The 18,564-nt window shown below is 45.8% G+C and overlaps 4 protein-coding genes across 5 annotated transcripts in view; all 4 read left to right on the top strand.

The window, feature by feature from the left end:
• The first annotated feature begins 45 nt into the window (after positions 1-45).
• Positions 46-2,152, top strand: LOC138215197 (lymphocyte function-associated antigen 3-like). Its single transcript, XM_069177225.1, has one exon. The coding sequence runs from the start codon at positions 198-200 to the stop codon at positions 1,056-1,058; it is 861 nt and encodes a 286-aa protein (XP_069033326.1). The 5' UTR covers positions 46-197; the 3' UTR covers positions 1,059-2,152.
• A 519-nt stretch (positions 2,153-2,671) lies between these two features.
• On the top strand, positions 2,672-3,559 carry LOC138215159 (CD48 antigen-like). Its single transcript, XM_069177163.1, has one exon. The coding sequence runs from the start codon at positions 2,672-2,674 to the stop codon at positions 3,557-3,559; it is 888 nt and encodes a 295-aa protein (XP_069033264.1).
• Positions 3,560-4,497: 938 nt separating this feature from the next.
• Positions 4,498-15,042, top strand: slc22a15 (solute carrier family 22 member 15). 2 transcript variants are annotated; one of them, XM_069177233.1, is made up of 13 exons: positions 4,498-4,628; positions 5,711-5,848; positions 5,940-6,072; positions 6,162-6,326; positions 6,424-6,553; positions 7,088-7,148; positions 7,741-7,907; positions 8,044-8,184; positions 8,515-8,600; positions 9,382-9,490; positions 9,597-9,669; positions 10,907-11,065; positions 12,122-15,042. In XM_069177233.1, exons 1-13 carry the CDS (start codon positions 4,545-4,547, stop codon positions 12,164-12,166), a joined length of 1,491 nt encoding a protein of 496 aa, XP_069033334.1. In that variant the 5' UTR covers positions 4,498-4,544; the 3' UTR covers positions 12,167-15,042. The 2 variants fall into 2 exon arrangements, with proteins under 2 accessions (XP_069033334.1, XP_069033336.1); XM_069177235.1 differs by lacking the exons at positions 9,597-9,669; positions 12,122-15,042 and having other exon boundaries at positions 10,907-11,044.
• A 980-nt stretch (positions 15,043-16,022) lies between these two features.
• Positions 16,023-18,564, top strand: part of tbc1d12a (TBC1 domain family, member 12a) — a 15,389-nt gene continuing 12,847 nt past the window's right edge. Inside the window, exon 1 of the mRNA XM_069177231.1 lies at positions 16,023-16,960. Within this exon, the coding sequence (XP_069033332.1) occupies positions 16,098-16,960 (863 nt within the window). The 5' untranslated portion in view covers positions 16,023-16,097. The remainder of the gene's footprint in view (positions 16,961-18,564) is intronic.

The following is an 18,564-nucleotide window of genomic DNA, read 5'->3' as shown; positions in this document are numbered from 1 at the left end:
TGCACCTTCCGTTGGCTGCCATCCGCCATCAAACGTAGGAGAAGAAGAAGAAGCACCATCTTGTCGTTACCTCAGCAGGAAGGAAGGGAAGGAAGGGCGCGGTGAGTTTTCTGCTTCTCGAGCTGAAGATCTCCGTTTGTTTGTTTTGATCTGATACGAAGATCGATATTCTGCCGCTGCGGTGTTGATCTGAAAACATGGAGAGACTCGACGGCGTTTTGCTCCTGACAGCGCTGCTGTTGGCGGGACTGAAGTCGGCCGAAGCCCAAATGATCCCGTCGTACTTCAGACGCGGCGGTACGTTGGTTCTCCAGCCTGTTTCTGTTCCTGTTCCCGGACCCATCAGCACCCTCGTGTGGAAACACAACGGCGACCTGGTGGGGGAGTGGTTCGGGTCCTCTGATCCGGACTATTACAGGTCGTTTAAAGGCCGCACAGCCATGAACACGGTCACCGGAGAGTTGGAAATCAGCAGCGTCACCGAGGCTGATAACGGAGTTTATTCAGTGGCCATCAACAACCAGGACCAGAAGGATGTCTACCAGGCTGAAGAGCTACAGGACGTCCCCCAACCGGAAGTCTTGGTGAGACCTCTGACCTGCAGCCTGTCCTCCAGCATCTGCACGCTGAGCTGTGATGGAGACACCGAGCAGGCTGGACCGGTCGACTTCTTCTGGAGGAGGGATGATGGAGAGTGGAAGAAGTCTGAGAAGGATCTGGTCATCAAAAAGAAGGACAGCGGTGTTATGAACTTCATCTGCCGAATGGAGAACCCGACCAGCCACAAAGAAAGTAAACCCAAACCCAACCCGCTCTACAAGCCACCGCCATCACCAGGCCCCGGTCCAGGTGCTGTTGCAGCTGCTGTCATCATCCCGCTGCTGCTTTTGGCTGCTGGTGTTGGTGGGTTTTTTCTCTGGAAGAAAGGATTCATTCACCGATGGTTCAACAAAACCCCCAAAGAACCACGAGGAACCTCGACTTCCACCGATGGACCAAAGGAAACCGCCCCCATGGTCGAAGGGACGAACAAGGAGCTTCCAGAAGGAAAGCCGTGAAGCTCTGCTTCCACATCTGGCTGCGAGCTTTCATCGTCCAGCTGTGGTGGGCGTCGACTGTTACCGTCCTCTGTATTTTTTTAAAATATCCTGGGATGATGAAACTTTGAGGAGAATAAGGGTCTGGAGACGGGGTTGTTTTTTATTTAAAAACTAAAAAAGGTTGTTTCCTGTGGAGAGAAAGACGTCATCACAGCGGTGGAAACAAGGACTCTCAACTTTTACTCGAGTAAAAGTACCTCAAAGTTACAAGTAAAAGGAAAAGTCAGACAAGATTGTGTAAACAACTGAGATTAAGTTGGATCAAGGAAGTCTTGTTAAAGTCATATTACTATAATTACTAAAAAAAAAATTAAAAAAAAAAAATCCTGCAGACTTCCACTTATTTGAACTGATGTTGAATCTGCATATTATCTTTCAATGAATTCATTGTTTTTAAGATGTTTTTTTGTGCCATCAATCAATTTGTTTTAAAAAAAAAAAAAGTTAATTTGCATGAAAAAGTTGTGACGTACTCGAGTAAAACATCTGACGAATGTTTAAATATATTTCAACGTGAATGTTTGCATCCTTTTTTTTTTTTTTTTTTTTACTTTTAAGTTGAGGAAGAGGAATGAAATGAGACATCAGGCTGGGAATGTTCATTATTTGTCATTAATTTGCTGTTTTGCCTTCAAAATGTCGACCTGGGTTTTAATCAGCTGCCTTAAATATCTTATTTTACTTGAAAAAAAGATTTTAAGAAATGAAATCGGAGCATTTTAGCATTTGTTCATGAAATCCAAATCGTTGTTGATGAACTTAAAGGACCGATTTCATCACCTGTTGTGAACTTTATACAAACATCATGCTTTTTTTGTGGCAAGTCAGGAAAATGAAATATCTTCTATTATGTGTCTTCTGCTGAATTTAATGTTATCCAATTGTGCTCTTTTTTATAAAGTGCCTCCTTCTGTGACATGTTTAGATTTTAAGTCCTTTTTTCTTCTGTCCAATCTTAATTTATATTAGTTAGCTTTTAAAAAAAAACAAAACTAAAAAACAGTTGGTGTAAATTGTGACTTCATAATAAAACATCCATCTCCAACACAGACTGTAAATGTGTCATTATAATTCATAAAAAAGAAGAAAACATCAGGAAATGAATGAACGCAGGGGAAGAAAAGCGAAGCTGGAAGTGAGATAGATGATGATATTTGTCGTATGTACGGTTTAAATAACAAGTTGTGGTATTTAGTGTTTATCAGAGAGAAAATGTCAATTTATTTATTTGAATTTTTAAAATGATGATAGTCTATTAATACAATAAGGTTTAGTATTAGTGTATTATAACATGACAGTAATCATATGAGTAAATAGATTTGGTTCCATATTTCTTGTCCTATTTCAAAGTTCTTGAAAACACGAGCTCTTTTATTTTGAAAATTGACCAGATTCTTTTGTGCTGTTTCTCTCACTTCCTGTCGGTTGATCTGCTTGCGTGCAGCTTTACGTGGCTTAAGATCTGGGATGTAGGGGGCGTGGTTTGTGGGGGGCGTGGTCAAACGTGGGCGGGCTTACAGGCGCCGCAGGCCTCAGTCGGACCACATCGCAGAGAAGAAGTCGCAGCTGACATGAAGATCGACGTTCTGCCGGTTCGGTTCTATCCCGCGGACATGCAGAGACCGGGCGGCGCCTTGCTGCTGGCGGCGCTGACGTTGGCGCTCGTTAACTCGGCCGCGGCCAAAAACAAACTGTGGTACTTCAAGCTGGGCGGCAGGATGGTGCTGCTGCCGGCACCCGTCGAGGCGCCCGTGAGCAGCATCGTGTGGAAGCACAACGACGACCTGGTGGCCGAGTGGATCGACGGATCCTTGGAGTTGGAGTATTACAGCTCCTTCAGGGGCCGAGCGCTCCTGGACACGACCAGCGGCGTGCTGCAAATTAACAACGTGGCCGCGGCTGACAGCGGAAATTACTCGGTGGAGATCAACAACAAGGTGCAGAGCGAACGTCAAGAGGCTTTAGTGATCAGGGAAGTTCCCAAACCAGAAGTAATCCTGCGGCCGGTGGAGTGCAGCCAGGACTCCTCTAATTGCACCCTGATCTGCGCCGGACACACCGAGGACGCTCGACCCGTCACCTTCTTCTGGAGGCACGACGCCGGCGAGTGGAGGAAGTCCGAGAGGAGCGTCGTCGTCCGCAACGAGGAGACGCAGAGCGTTCGGACCTTCGCCTGCCGGATGAAGAACCCGGTGAGCAACGAGGAGAGCGAACCCAAACCCAACGTGTTCTTCAGGGAGCCGTCGCCGGCCGAGATGGCCGCGTACGCCGTCGTCCCGCTGGCGGCCGGGATCGTCGGGGTCGCGCTCTGGAAGACCGCCTTCGGCGAAGGAGGCGACACCGGGACAGGGACCGCCGTCGACGGGCCGGAAGCTTCGACTCCCAAAGAGGTTACGAAGAAAGCCAACGACGCCAAACCCAACGAGAAGAAGCACGCCGGCCTGAAGGAAAACCCGTGAAGCTGCAGGAGCTCTTCTTCTTCTTCTTCTTCTTCTTCTTCTTCTTCTTCTTCTTCTTTTTCAGTCCGCGGCGTCAGCGAGTGCTCAAAACAGAAACGCCTGGAGGGAACTTCTTCAAATTTGTTACAAATGTCGGTTCAGCAATTAACCTTTTCAATTTTTGAAGGTTAAAGCTTAAAGCTCAAGGTCATTTTGACTTTTTGTCAAACAAAACCACATCTATCCTATTTTTTTGAAGGTGATGCCTCAAGAACACCTTTATAGACCTTATTTGGCATAAACATTCACTTGGACTTGATGATAAACTGGTAAGACTTTGGGGGTCAAAGGCCAAAGATCAATGTCAGTGTGAGTTCAATATCCACATAGAAATGCATGTAAACTACAACATCACTGGTTAGCGGAGGCATACAACTACTAGGTGGTAATTCTTGTTTTGACTGTGGATGAATCTGCTTATTATTTTTTTCATTCATTCATTATTTGACTATTAAAATAGCTGCCGATTAACTAAATGAGTGACCAAAAATCCCAAGTCAGAAGGATGAAAAGATGTTCAACGTCAACACGTGTCGCAGCTTTCGTCCCATCTGCTGCATGTATGTTTTTAAAGTCATCGAACTATCCTCTTTTTCATGCACTTCTCTTCTCATGTGTGTTTTTAGCTTTTACAAATATTTAATATTGTCACTATAAAGATTTCCTGATTAAGATAAAGTTTTTCTGTCTTAATTTATAATAGTTTATAGTTTAATTTTTATGCTTATGAACTGTTTTTTGTGAAGTGCCTTCAGAATAAATCTGCCATTGCTACACAGACTGTAGATGTGTCGTTATAATCCATTAAAAACCCATCAGGAGGAAATAGACGCAGGAAAAGAAGCGAAGCCGGAAGTCAGGAGGGAGTGGGGGGGGGATTCATCTCGCTTGCGTCACCTTGCTCTTTGGCTGTGATGCTAATCCAGAGCTACACACCCGACCTGGGATGGATTTAGAAGAAGCTTTTAAAACTGTCGGCGAGTTTGGACCCTACCAGAAGCGAGCGGTGGCCGTTCTCGTCCTGACACAGGTCAGTGGATGTGAAAATACAGATTTTATACACGAGAAACCGGAACCACGGGAAGTGTCCGTGCAGAAACGACGCAGCCGTAACGCTACGTGGCTCTCTGACGCTGTCGGAGGGATTTTTAAGCGTTTTACTGTGGATGCCCTCAAAATAACCCACTAACGAACTGAATCCAATCACTTCTCATTAGCAGGTCAATGGGAAAGTATTATAACGTTGTAGCTCTAACTTCGTGCCTACATTTGAGCTCGGCACAAGTGCAGCAAGTGCGTTTTTCCGGGGGTGAGAGCTCTTCACACCAGACTTCTTTCAAAAAATATCGACATTGATGTTGTTTTGTCTGTCGGACAGCTTATAAATAGCAGCAGCTCATAACTTTACATTTAACGTATGTGCGTGAGCTGATCTTTAATTCGGCTCAACATACAAAGCCTTCTTTAAACTTGAATTAACCGTATTCCATCTTTTTATTCCAACATTAAAACCAGCATCCCAGCGCCTCTTAACACGAACACCAAACGTCTATTTCTTACATTTATTGAAAGAAAAATAGCTCATAAACGTGTCCAACTAACGCCGAATTTACCGGAGCAGCCTACGTATCTTTAAATCCTTTTAAGTAATTTTCAACGTTGCATGTATTGTCATGTAAAACAAATTTAAACGTAAACGTCCACATCTTTAAATGAATTCTGGCAAAGTTTACTGTGTGGTTCAAGGTCAGCCTCCCTCCCCTCCATGAGTATGATAAAATGTACATTTTTGTATTTTTTTTAAATAATGTTAGAAGTGGAATTACAAATCAGAGGAGTCTCACTCTGGGCTGCACCAACATGCACCTACAGGTTCTCAAAACATTTGTAATTATTAGAAGAGAGAATCAGGTCCAGCATGTTTATGACTTTTAATACCGAAGTCTCACAAATCAGCTGTTTAACAATGCTGCAAACTCTCCTGGAACTGCTTCTTCTGTGTTTTTTCTCTGTCCTGAGTTGGTCTAAAGGCTTTTAATTTGAAAACCCTGACAGGAATGAAGATTTGAGGAATTACTGAATTAATTTCTCGTCTAATTTGGTGTGTTTCAGGTGTACATGGCCTGTCAGTCCATGCTGATCGTCTTGGTCGGAGCAACAGCAGACTTCCGGACGGAGCAGCAGGACGGCGTCCCGTCCAGCCAGCAACGCGTCATCTTTACGGAGGACGTGGACTCCATCGTGACCGAGGTGAGCGGGCTTTTGAGCGGTTTGGCTTTTCACGCTCGGGTCGTGTTTTCGTGACCCCCGAAACGAGCTCCTGTAACTTTGTGTTCCTCAGTGGTTCCTCATCAAGGAGCAGGCCTACAAGGTCAGCCTCGCCGGGTCGCTCTTCTTCGCCGGGCTGCTGGTCGGGAACGTCGTGTTCGGACCCCTCTCGGACAAGATCGGGAGGAGACCGGTCTACCTGACGGGTGAGGACGGACTCAGTCGAGTCGATGTTTTATTTCAGACGATACCAAACTTACTTTTTTTTTTTTTTTAAACGTGTCTCTCGTCCCAGGTCTGTTTTTCGAGGTGGTCTTCGGGTACGTGACGGCCTTGGCGCCCACCTACGAGGTCTTCGCCGCGTCCCGTCTCCTGGTGGGGTTGATGAACGGCGGCATCGGCCTCGTCTGCTTCGTCCTCACTCAGGAGTACGTGGGCCGGTCCTACTGGGCCATGACCGGTACGGAAACACTCCAATTCATAGAATACCTGCTGACAAAGATCACGGAAAGTTTATTTTAACTTGAGTAAAAGGACGTGCGTGAACGTGTCTGCAGGGACGCTGACCAGCATGTCGTTCGCCGTCGGCATCGCCCTGTTCGGCGCGCTGGGCTACTTCATCCGGTCGTGGAGGAACCTGGCCATGGCGGCCAACTCCTCCGGAGTCCTCTTCTTCCTGCTGTCTGTGTGAGTATAAATAAAAAAAATACACATATTAAATATCATCTTTATATTGATCAGCAGCAGTTTTAAATGAATCTGAACATTTCTCAATCTGTAAATGTTTTTTTAAGATATTGGTAGTATTTTTTTTTTTTTTTTTTTTTTCCCATCCTAAACCTACAGACTGGATATAAAAAGTGTTCGTAGCTTCCAGGTCTGAAAAAATTAGGCAGAAGTGCTTAAAGCTGCAATACCAGCGAGTGCCACTAGAGGTCGGCTCCAAAAAGCCTCTGGCTCCATAGACTCCCATTCAACTTCTCTCATCAAATCCAAAGTGAATAAAATGTGTCCATCAGTTATCTCGGTGTTGTTAGCTAAAGTCACTCCTTCTTATTAGTTTTCTGGAGGTCCATCTGAAAATAATCCCTCATTCATTAGAAAAGAAGATTAAAAAAGACCTATGCTCTCTGTTTTTCTAGTCTAGTTCATCCATATCTATATTTATATTTTTTATCTATATGTATATCAGTAACGTCTCCTCTCCTTGCCGTCCTCCAGAACTCTTCCAGAGTCTCCTCGTTGGTTTTACTCTCAGGGACAGACGGAGCGAGCCGAGGAGGTAAAATATATTGAATATATATAGAAAGTTTGATATCAAACAGACAGGAAACAGCTGTTCTCAGGTTACAGACTGATGAAATATTCTCTCGGTGTTAGAGGTATGTTTGATTATTACATTCAGGCCTGTAATAATAAAAAAAAAAGGTTTAAATAAACACATGGAAGATGGAACCTCTTGAGAAATTAACCACATATCTTACATCTTAGAATTTGTCCTTTTAAAGACACTTGCATATCAAAATGTTCAGGATCATCTCATTTACAACGATAATGAAGAGTAAATAGAAAATATGTTCCTCATGCAGAAAAATTAAAGTGTGAAAGTGTTCAGATATTTACTGAAAACATCCCTTTATAAATGTGGACGGATTGTTTTTGGGGCTTTTTTATTTAATTGTCTTTATTATGTGACTACATATTTCAAACAACCCTGTGGACTTATTCTGGACATCACATCATTGAAACGTTGGATAGATGAAATAACGTTTATTAAATGACTCGTTTCAGCGTCAGAATTTGATCCGTTTGGAAAGTTGGAGAAAAGCTGCGTGATGTCATGATTTTTTTTCTGTTTGTTCGGACCCTTTCAGGTTCTGCGCTACATGGCGCTGAGGAACGGCAACGCCGCCAACCGCCTCGCGCTGCGGCGGGTCGGTGCCGCCAGAGCCGGTAACCACGGCAACAGGGCCGCGGGCGTCCTGCAGCTGGCGATCCATCCGGTCCTCCGCATGCGGACCGTGGTGCTCATGTACGTCTGGTGAGTGTCGGCGGGCGGAAACACGGAAACTCCTCTAAAGTAATCTGGATACCTGATCTGAGTGTGTGTGTGTGTGTGTGTGTGTGTGTGTGTGTGTGTGTGTGTGTGTGTGTGTGTGTGTGTGTGTGTGTGTCAGGTATGCGTGCAGCCTGGTGTACTACGGTCTGACTCTCGGTGCCAGCGAGACGTCCGGTAGTCGTTACGTTAACGTCGCCATGTACGGTCTGGTGGAGCTGCCGGCGTACCCGCTCTGCATGTACTTCATCAACAAGCACTGGTGAGACACACACACACACACACACACACACACACACACACACACACACACACACACACACACACACACACACACACACACACACACACACACACACGTGCTGTTGTGTGTCTCGTTGTGCAGATGTTGTGTGTCTCGTTGTGCAGATGTTGTGTGTCTCGTTGTGCAGATGTTGTGTGTCTCGTTGTGCAGATGTTGTGTGTCTCGTTGTGCAGATGTTGTGTGTCTCATTGTGCAGATGTTGTGTGTCTCGTTGTGCAGATGTTGTGTGTCTCGTTGTGCAGATGTTGTGTGTCTCGTTGTGCAGATGTTGTGTGTCTCGTTGTGCAGGGCCGGCAGGAGGAAAAGCATGGCCGGCTTCCTGGGTCTCGCTGGCGCCGCCTGTTTCTGCACCATGTTGATCCCTGAAAACACAGGTGGGTCCTTCACACCTGACATATGAGCCAATAATAGACACCTGCACACACAAACTATGGTTTCACACTGGTTTAGGACGGATTTTTGTGTTGGACTGTTTTTAAACGGGTCTTTAATTAGATTTATGACTTGTTTTGGGCTGATTTGAGTTGTTTTTCCTGAATGTTTGCCTTCATGAGCAGCTGCAGGAAAAATAAAATGCTGACTTGAGTGATTGTTGACAAGCGGGAAGATAAAATCACTCAGGAAACAAATTCAATAACAGCAGATAGAAAAGTCCTGCTGGGAGAATATTACAGTTTGATCACATTTAAACTAAAAAAAAGATCCGATCTCCTGACTTTAATGTCTGGAAGAGATGGTTTGTTTTTTTAAGTCCACGATATTCCAGAGATTCCAGGAACGCTGCGATACTCGACGCTGAGCAGCGAAAGCCGGTTGACGTGCCGCCGACGTAGACGTCTGATCTCATATTGGATTCATTTGGTAACCTGAACGAACCCGGGAGGAGATTAAGAGCAGTTGTGCAATGGAGGAGATAATCAGACCAGCTGCTATAAAAACGTCTTCAGAGGGAAAACCATCAGCAATTGAGACTTGACAGAAATTCGGTGAGATCGCCTCCGATTTAAACACACCGTGGTGGTTTTGTAGCCGACCTCAGAGATCTGCTGCACAGCCTTTCTATTTCCCTCCACACACTCTTTTACAAACTTTTATTGTGAAGTCTACATTGGTCACGAACTTCTGTTTCATAAACGGCCTGTGGTTTGTTTGCAGGGACGTTGCTGAGCATCACTTCTCTGGCTCTGCTGGGGAAACTGATGGTCAGCGCTGCGTTCAACATCGCGTACGTCTACACGTCTGAACTTTACCCGACGGTCATCAGGTGAGATCACTTATTCCCTCTTTTCTGTGTTTTTTCTTTTCTTTTTTTTTTTTATCTGCACGTTTAAACGAAGATACACATATATATATTTTTGCATGTGTTTTAGAAACGCTGGTTTGGGAGTTTGCTCCATGTCGTGCCGAGTCGGAGGAATCCTCGCGCCGTTTGTTCCCTCCATGGTGAGGCTGTGAGCGTTTAACACAAACAACTCTTTCTCCCGCCGAAGCCAAAAAACAGGAAGTGCTTCCAGCTCATTCTCTGTTTAACGGCCTTCAACGGTCACTCGGTGCTCCGTGGCTTCATCCCAACACTGGCACACTTTGAGATGCGTTCGCTGTGAGGACTTTGAGTCCACGTTCCTTCCGACTTCCCCGAGGAGATTTCCCACAGTTCATAGCGACGTCGGTGACATAAAAACAAAACGTGAACATACCGAGCTCATCGGTTTATTTATAAGCACGTTTGTAGGAAGTTGTTTTGTATTCAGAGTCAAACGTCTGATTTGGATCCACTCGTGTTGATGCCTTTTTCTTAAATCCTGGTTTTTATTCCCACAAAGATGGTCTTTGTTTACGCTTGTGAAAAACCATCGATGTTACCGTGGCAACAGAGTAGAAGTAAACACACTTAAGCCGACGGATGAAGATCATCTCCTGACAGGCTTTTGTGCTACTTAATTAAACACGACTTGACTTTTCACCTCCAGTGACCTCCCGGTGAGCAGCAGGTGGAGCTTGAACGTTGTAACAGTGACCCCTAGTGGTGGTTCAGGAAACTGCAGGAGCAGTAGAAACTGTTGGGGGAGCTGAAACCGGCCATACTAAGGGGAAATTTCAATGGGATAGTTAACACATCCAAAAATAAATTTAAACAAATTGACACGTGTCAGCCGTCAGGGGGCGCTAAAATAAAGATCAATGTTACGTTTTGTTGAATAACCACAAGTTCTGTTTTTTTAATTCATGGAGGTTTTAATTTGTATGTTCTTAGATCATCTGGTGTTTATTTTTCAGGAATAAAAGTGCACTGGTTCATCACCTTTCTGAATCAATAAAATTCACATCACTCATTTTATACAGTTTACACTCTGTTTATATGTAAGCAAGTAAAGTTGATTTAATATTTAATTAAATATAGCACCTTTCCAGAAATAACAGAAGAAATGTAACAATATAATAATATGCAATAAAATGCGTGATAGATATTATACAAGAAGTTCTAAAATAAACCTAATATGTAAACTTAAGTCTCAGGGGCCAAATTTTAAATATTCAAACGATCAGTGCTCATAGTCTGTGTTTATCGTGTGTGTTTATCGTGTGTGTTTATCGTGTGTGTGTGTGTGTGTGTGTGTGTGTGTGTGTGTGTGTGTGTGTGTGTGTGTGTGTGTGTTGTGTGTGTGTGTGTGCGTTGCAGCGGGCCGTCCACGTCTCCATGCCCTTCACCGTGTTCTGCCTGAGCGGCCTCTCTGCAGGCTGTCTGGGCCTCCTGCTGCCAGAAACCCTCAACAGACCTGCAGCCGAGACGCTGGAGGAGCTGAGCAGCCCGACACACGGCCGGGTCCTGGAGAGCAAGGTGACACCACAACACCACAACACCACAACAACAACACCACCACAATAACACCAACACCACAACAACAACAACAACACCACAACAACAACAACACCACCACAACAACAACAACACCACAACAACACCAACACCACAACAACAACACCACCACAATAACACCAACACCACAACAACAACAACAACACCACAACAACAACAACACCACCACAACAACAACAACACCACAACAACACCAACACCACAACAACAACACCACCACAATAACACCAACACCACAACAACAACAACAACACCACCACAACACCACAACAACAACACCACAACACCAACACCACAACAACAACACCATAACACAACAACAACACCACCACAACACCATAACACAACAACAACAACACCACAACAACAACACAACAACAACACAACAACACCATAACACAACAACACCACAACAACAACAGCACCACAACAGCAACACCACAATAACACCACAACAATACCACAACAACACCATCACAACACCACAACAACAACAACACCATCACAACAACAACACCACTACACAACAACATGACTACACAACAACACCACAACACAACAGCAGCACCGATAAAGAAACGCACAACAGAACAGCTGCACCGTCCCACTGACAGATGTTGACCACGTGCAGAAATTCAACTTGAGTTTTAAATAAAAATATATGAAACATGCATTAAACACATTAAAGGGAAAGAAGCTTTGTAGCAGATGGATTTATTTTCATTCTGAAAGCACATTTTTGTTGAATTATCAATATTCATGTTGACGGGACTTGTTGCTTAAAATGCCTCCCTCCTTTTTTCCGTAGCAACAGGTTCAGCCGTCTCCGTCCACACAGATTATGTCCAAACTACGAACAGTTTTGTCCCATTAAAGCTGTTGTTTATTGAAGGTTTAATAACCGACTCGAGGTTTTCTGTCGCCGTCACTTCAGATTAAAGCAGCTCGGCTCATCACAGAGAAGAAATGAGCAGCGCTGTGTTTCCAGCCTTTATCCTTTCTTCTTCTCGTCCTCAGGCTCTTCTGTGCGAAGATGAAGAGTGGAAGTCGAACACCAAATGAAGCCTTTCGTCCTCGTCTTCATCGCCGCACCTCGTTCCTCGTGGGAACCGCCTCCTCCAAAACGGTGAACTCGTTCCTTTAAAGAACCCGACGGGCCGATCGCTGAATGTTCACCGGTGCCGCGGGAGGAAAGCGACTGTTTTAATTCTACAGGAAACGGTCGATCCGCCGCCTTAATTTCATTTCCTGTCACAGTGTTTGTGCCTTCGTTGACTTTCACTACATTCCAGAGACATTACAGAAAACCTTTATTTTGAAAGGTCGGCCAAAAACAGGAACACGCACGCGCTCAGTTTAAAGCTGCTAATGTTCCTCCAGTTTACATTCTTTGGACCAAACGTCCAAAGCCGTCGGGAACCGCTGATGACGGCTTGAACGATGACGCAACAGCATGTCTGTCGTGTCGGGGGAGGAGCCACGGACGGAGACGGAAAAAGCACGTTGAATCAGATTTGTTTAGTTTTATAATGATCTTCAGATGAATCCTGCAGATTCCATGAATCAAGTATCGTCCAGGTTTGATAAATAGGATACGCCAAATACGCCTCCTCTTATTTATGTAAGAGGTCTCCAATAGAAAGTTAAATCATGATAAGACTGACAATTATGACGAGATAAAAACTATAAATATAAGAAATACAGCAGTAAAAGTGTAATTATTTGATCTGCTGTAGTGCTATTAATAACCAATAAATGGGTCACGTCAGTGAAGTTAAACTTTATATTTTTTTAGACCGTGAAGGGAAACTTGAGTGTTTCTGTGACTGTGGGTTCGCTTCACTTCAACTTTTTATCTCGAAGCAAATCTGCAGTCGACATTAATGTCTGTAAAAAGAGGAAAAAGCTTTGCAGCAGAAACATTCTTGATTCATTAAGCCGAGACTCGGCAGCTCTTTTTGCACTGCCTGTCAACAAAAAAGGATTTAACAAACCTCCCCATCCCAAAATACTTCAATATAAAGGGAGACTTTCCAGCACGCAACAAGCTTCCTGCCTCCTGTGCCTTTACATGTAGCCTTTAACTGTCCTTGGATATCACTGATGTACTTACAGATGTTTTGTATATGCTGGTATTTTTTTACTGTATCATATCGTTCCACTGTAGATAAACTGTATGTACAGCAACGTCTTTAAACCTAAAATTATTTATGTTAAAGGCAGTAAACGCGTGAAAACTTCCTCTTATCTTCACATTGTCTCATTTTGTAGGCAGGAAATGTTTTGTTGGGTTTCAACAAATATTTTGTGTTATGTTTCCAAACTGAGGCCCCGTGAAGATCTTCACAACCATCGGTGTTCAGACTCTTGACTTGGATCATACTGCTATGAAAGGTGTGCCGAAAAGTGTCGGTGTGGATCTGCTGTGGCAGGAAGGTGGAAACATGAAGTGGGACAACCTGTGGTCATCACCGTCCATCCAACCTGCTGTACCCTGAACAGGGTGACGGGAGGCTGCAGCCCAACCAGACACTAAACAAACACAAAGACACACTAAACAAACACAAAGACACACTAAACAAACACAAAGACACACTAAACAAACACAAAGACGAAATGTCTACAAAGTGTTTGTGTCTGACTTCTTTTGCGTAACAGATGTTGTTTCCGAGGCTCGTAGCAGACACTGAGATTGAGGTCGTTGTGGGAGGGTTACGCTTCAGGTTCGGTCCAGTATCGTCGACTGACGGTGAGATGTGACCAACGCTCACAATAAAAGAGGAAGAACACGAGAGCTCAGTGTCCTTCTGCCGCTGCGGTGTTGATCTGAAAACATGGAGAGACTCGACGGCGTTTTGCTCCTGACAGCGCTGCTGTTGGCGGGACTGAAGTCGGCCGAAGCCCAAAACATCCCGTCGTACTTCAGACGCGGCGGTACGTTGGTTCTCCGGCCTGTTTCTGTTCCTGTTCCCGGACCCATCAGCACCCTCGTGTGGAAACACAACGGCGACCTGGTGGGGGAGTGGTTCGGGTCCTCTGATCCGGACTATTACAGGTCGTTTAAAGGCCGCACAGCCATGAACACGGTCACCGGAGAGTTGGAAATCAGCAGCGTCACCGCGGCTGATAACGGAGTTTATTCAGTGGGCATCAACAACCAGGACCAGAAGGATGTCTACCAGGCTGAAGAGCTACAGGACGTCCCCCAACCGGATGTCTTGGTGAGAAGAAGTCTGAGAAAGATCTGGTCATCGAAAAGGAGGACAGCGGTGTTAAGAACTTCACCTGCCGAATGGAGAACCCGACCAGCCACAAAGAAAGTAAACCCAAACCCAACCCGCTCTACGATCCGCCAATCTTCTGGCCCTACAAATGAAGGACGAGAATCTATCGACTCCCAACTAGGAAACAGAGGAAACTGACGACACCCATGAAGCTGTGAAGCTCTTCTTCCACATCCGGCTGCCATCTTTTATCAGAAGGCGCATTTGTTGTAGATTTAATTGTAAATGGGTCAAACTGTCAAATTTGCCGAAAAAAAAAAAATCAATTGACACTTAATAATCAATATTGACACAGTGGAAATATATTTTATGGAAGCTTTTTGCAATTTTGATAAAAATTTTAATATCGTAAAAAGTGAAAGGGTCTGAATACTTTCTGAAGCCTGACTTTTAGCAATAATAATATAATCAAAATCACAGTATTTCAGGGCTAATTCATTTTAAATAGTTTTTTTTTAAAGCAAATATTGTACTTAAACTTAAGTTTGTTGCTATTCCAGACGTTTTATTAACTATAGAAAGCATATATAATCATCCTCCATTATGTGATGCATGTTTTAATAGATTAAACTTCCTTTTGCATTTGTACAGTACAGTTGTATTCGTACATTTTGCTAATAATACTTATGTGCTTGAATTTAAATAAAAATGTTGAAGTTTTGAAATTTTTGTTTGAATAAACAATCTGATAATTCCGCTGCCTTTTTGTTTTTAATCAACGGGGTCCTTTGTGCAGTTACACATCGTGACCGTTAGGTGTCACTGTGAACCCTCCAGCGAATCAAAACACAGCGAAGCTGAGTTGAAGGGAGTGACGTCATTGTTGGGGTATTTTTCAAGATGGCGCTGGACTGTGGCCGGAATGCCGCTGCCGCGACCAGCTAGACGTTGAAGGGATTTAAATTAATCTTCCACCGGCGGCGACTTTACCCTCATCCGACGGGGGATAGTTTGATTTCACGACGCCAGAAGTGAACATGTTACGTCCGGCGCGTGTCAGGTAACGTGGACGGATCTCCCGGCTAAAAATGGTAGCCCCTTCCTGCGAGAACAACGAAACCTGCCGCTGCGGAGCTCCGACGGCGCCGCGGGACTCATTCATGCCCGGAGAAGAGGCTCGATTCACGGACTGAACGGTCATGGAGACGACGGAGGGGAACGGAGGGTCGTTTGCCGTCGACTTGAACGAGAACGAAGAAGAAGAAGAAGGAGGAGGAGGAGGAGCAGGAGGAGGAGGAGCAGGAGGAGCAGGAGGAGGAGCAGCGGGTCACAAATCTTACACCGCACTCAAAGACCGCAGAGCGCTGCTGGCCGGTGTCAGCGGGGGTCAGGACACCGGGACGGGTCGTATTTACGTGACCGGTAACGGGAGGAATGTAAACACGGACACCTCCGCACACAACCGGGAGATCATGTTGGACCTGGCGGCGGCGGAGAGCTTCCTCCCGGGCCGGCTGACTGACAGCTGCCTGGTTTCGGGGGTTTGTGGCGACCACGGTGGCCTGAACGGATTTACTGAGTCACTCGGCCGGGAGGAGCCGCCGGCGGTCGGGCTGGAAGGAGGAGGAGGGGGAGGAGAGGGAGGAGGGGGAGGAGGAGAGGGAGGAGAGGGAGGAGGAGGAGAGGGAGGAGGGGGGCTCGGCCTCGCGGGGACCACAGCCGCTTCCTGTCCAGCTGTGCTCGGGGATCAGGTTTCAGCGGACCAACAGATGCAGAAGCACCCAGCGGGGGACAGCGGAGGGGAAGCCCAGGATACCCCGGGAGAGGAGGCCCGGGATACCCCGGGAGAGGAGGCCCGGGTTACCCCGGGAGAGGAGGCCCAGGATACCCCGGGAGAGGAGGCCCGGGATACCCCGGGAGAGGAGGCCACGACTTCTCTGCCGTGCACGGGGATGAACTGCGCGTGCACCGCTGCGGCGGCTCTCCCGCGTCCGGATGTAAAAATGTCCAACGGGGTTGTTGACAGCCCCGTGGGGGGGCCCGGGTCCTGCGGTCAGACGGGACCGGTTTCCAGCCCGTTTCTGGGCCACAGACTCGATTCGGAAGTGAAACTAGCCAACGGCGGTCTGCACGCACCGGACACCGTCAGAGCACCGGGTGAGTGGCCCGACACGGACTCTCATCTCGACCCGGAAAAGGGACCCGGCTCGGACGCAGCAGCCGAGCTCCCGCACCTCCTCCACCCCTCCGAGGACCCCCTCGCCCCGGGACCAAGTGCCAAACCGCCCTCCCCCTGCAGCGACAGCCCACTCTCGGAAGCCGTCACCGGGGAGGAGGACGAGGAGGATGTCGGTGACCTCCGGTTACCCGTCAGGCCGCAGACTCTGAGGACTAACCCCAACCAGCCGGTGTCCCTCAGCTGCGATGCCACCCCGCTGTCCCCCGACGACGACGACGATTATGGGGGCTTTTACTTCGGAGACGAGGTCTACGGGGAGGACTTCCGGACCGTGCTGGAGGCGGGCCGCCGGCAGAGCGCCCCGGACCAGCTGCCGGACCTGACCGAGCAGGCGGACGGCTCGGACCCCAAGCTGATGCCAAAGAGGTTCGGCATCGCTGATTTCTTCACCAGGTAAAAATGATGATGATGATGGTGGTGGTGGTGGTGGGGTGACTGCCAGCAACCAAACACCTGGCCTTGTTTACTCGGCTTCATCGTGCATCCTAATATTTAAATTTATAAAACACCTTTTTTTACACTCAAATCTAGATTTCCTATTTTCCGTCCTCAGGAGATGCAGCAGCAGATCAGCTTCTCGTCACCGTTTAAACAGAAAAATCACCAACAAATTACAAGTGGAGGACTTAAATAATATAAAAATCATAACCAGGTCATCGATCAGACCAACAATTTCATCATGAGCTTCTAAAATGTAAAAAAAACAATCTGAATTTGTTCCAGAAGGAGCTTCAGGGTCATAATTTAAAAAAACAAACAACTATAAACAGCTCATGATGATTATATTTTATTGTTGTTTTTTCCTTCCTGCTCATTAATATTATCCTGAAGGTCCAAAATAGTTTTTTATTATCAGTAAAAGTTTGAAGCAGAGAAATATGTGCAGTTAGAGAGGTTTCCTGCTGCGTCTGGTCCGGATGTCGTTAAAACCTCCACCTCTCCAGCTGGAAACACCATCCACATTCTTTCTTTCTGCTTTTAGTTTTGCCCCAAAAAAGATGGAGATGTTTTTTTGTGGTTTAACTGCTTGTGAATGAGCGTCTTTGTTTTTGTCTTGTCTGGTGAGACAGAGATCATTATGTTGATTTTATGTTTTACACACACACACACACACACACACTCTCACACACACACACACACACACACACACACACACACACACACACACACACACACTCTCACACACACACACACACACACACACACACACACACACACACACACACACACACACACACACACACTCACACACACACACACACACACACACACACACACACACACTGCAGTGTTAGTTCAGAGGGGTCATAGGTCACGTTACACCTTCTGCAACACATTTTTTTACGGGGACATTTTCAAAGCTGGTAAATTTCTCACGTAACTCAAACTGGAGAATCTTTGATATTTTTTATGACTTAAACTAATAATTAGTCTTTAAAATTGTTGATTTTTTTCCCCGTCTGTTGGCTGATGGATTTTCCGGTGCCTGCGTCGCCGGTCGGCCTGTTGTGTGTCTGTTTTTGTGAAGAGGTGGAGACGGTGTGGGTTTGATGGTTTGGAGACGGAGACGTGGCGGTAAACGAAGAGGGAACACAGAAACATACAATCCTCTCCACAGACCGGTTTGATCTCCGCTGGAGGTACTCCACCTGTTTACATGCAGATGTTTATATCTGGTATTAAATTGTCATCAGATGCGAGTCACAACAGTTGTAGTTTAAAATGGGATCAAATAAGAGCTAATAATATTTCGAGCTCGTGAAATCAACAAAAACTTTGTTTATCTGAATGTGTAAACTTGTAATTAAAAGAAATCCTCACAAATTCAAGTCTGCAAAAAATAGAAAAATTTTTTACACGTGCAAAAATATTTTTCTGTTGCTGTAGAAATATTTTGTCATTTAAAATTTGTGCAGGGATAATATAAGTATAAGTCTTTGAGACGGACGCACGTTTTCTACTGTTGCTACAAAACACAAGCGCGACCTTTGACCCTG

This window comes from Embiotoca jacksoni, unplaced genomic scaffold, assembly GCF_022577435.1.
Source record: "Embiotoca jacksoni isolate LCO1_2020_lvr unplaced genomic scaffold, fEmbJac1.0.p SCAF_70, whole genome shotgun sequence".
NCBI classification, from domain to species: domain Eukaryota; kingdom Metazoa; phylum Chordata; class Actinopteri; family Embiotocidae; genus Embiotoca; species Embiotoca jacksoni.
The sequence above is the reverse complement of the archived record's forward strand: the minus strand, read 5'-3'. Positions and strand labels throughout refer to the sequence as shown.

Coding starts and splice junctions, on each gene's coding strand:
- LOC138215197 (XM_069177225.1), top strand. CDS start 198: ATGGAGAGACTCGACGGCGTTTTGCTCCTGACAGCGCTGCTGTTGGCG.
- LOC138215159 (XM_069177163.1), top strand. CDS start 2,672: ATGAAGATCGACGTTCTGCCGGTTCGGTTCTATCCCGCGGACATGCAG.
- slc22a15 (XM_069177233.1), top strand. CDS start 4,545: ATGGATTTAGAAGAAGCTTTTAAAACTGTCGGCGAGTTTGGACCCTAC. Junction 7,908..8,043: donor GTGGTGCTCATGTACGTCTG/GTGAGTGTCGGC, acceptor TGTGTGTGTCAG/GTATGCGTGCAGCCTGGTGT. Junction 9,670..10,906: donor CGCCGTTTGTTCCCTCCATG/GTGAGGCTGTGA, acceptor TGTGCGTTGCAG/CGGGCCGTCCACGTCTCCAT.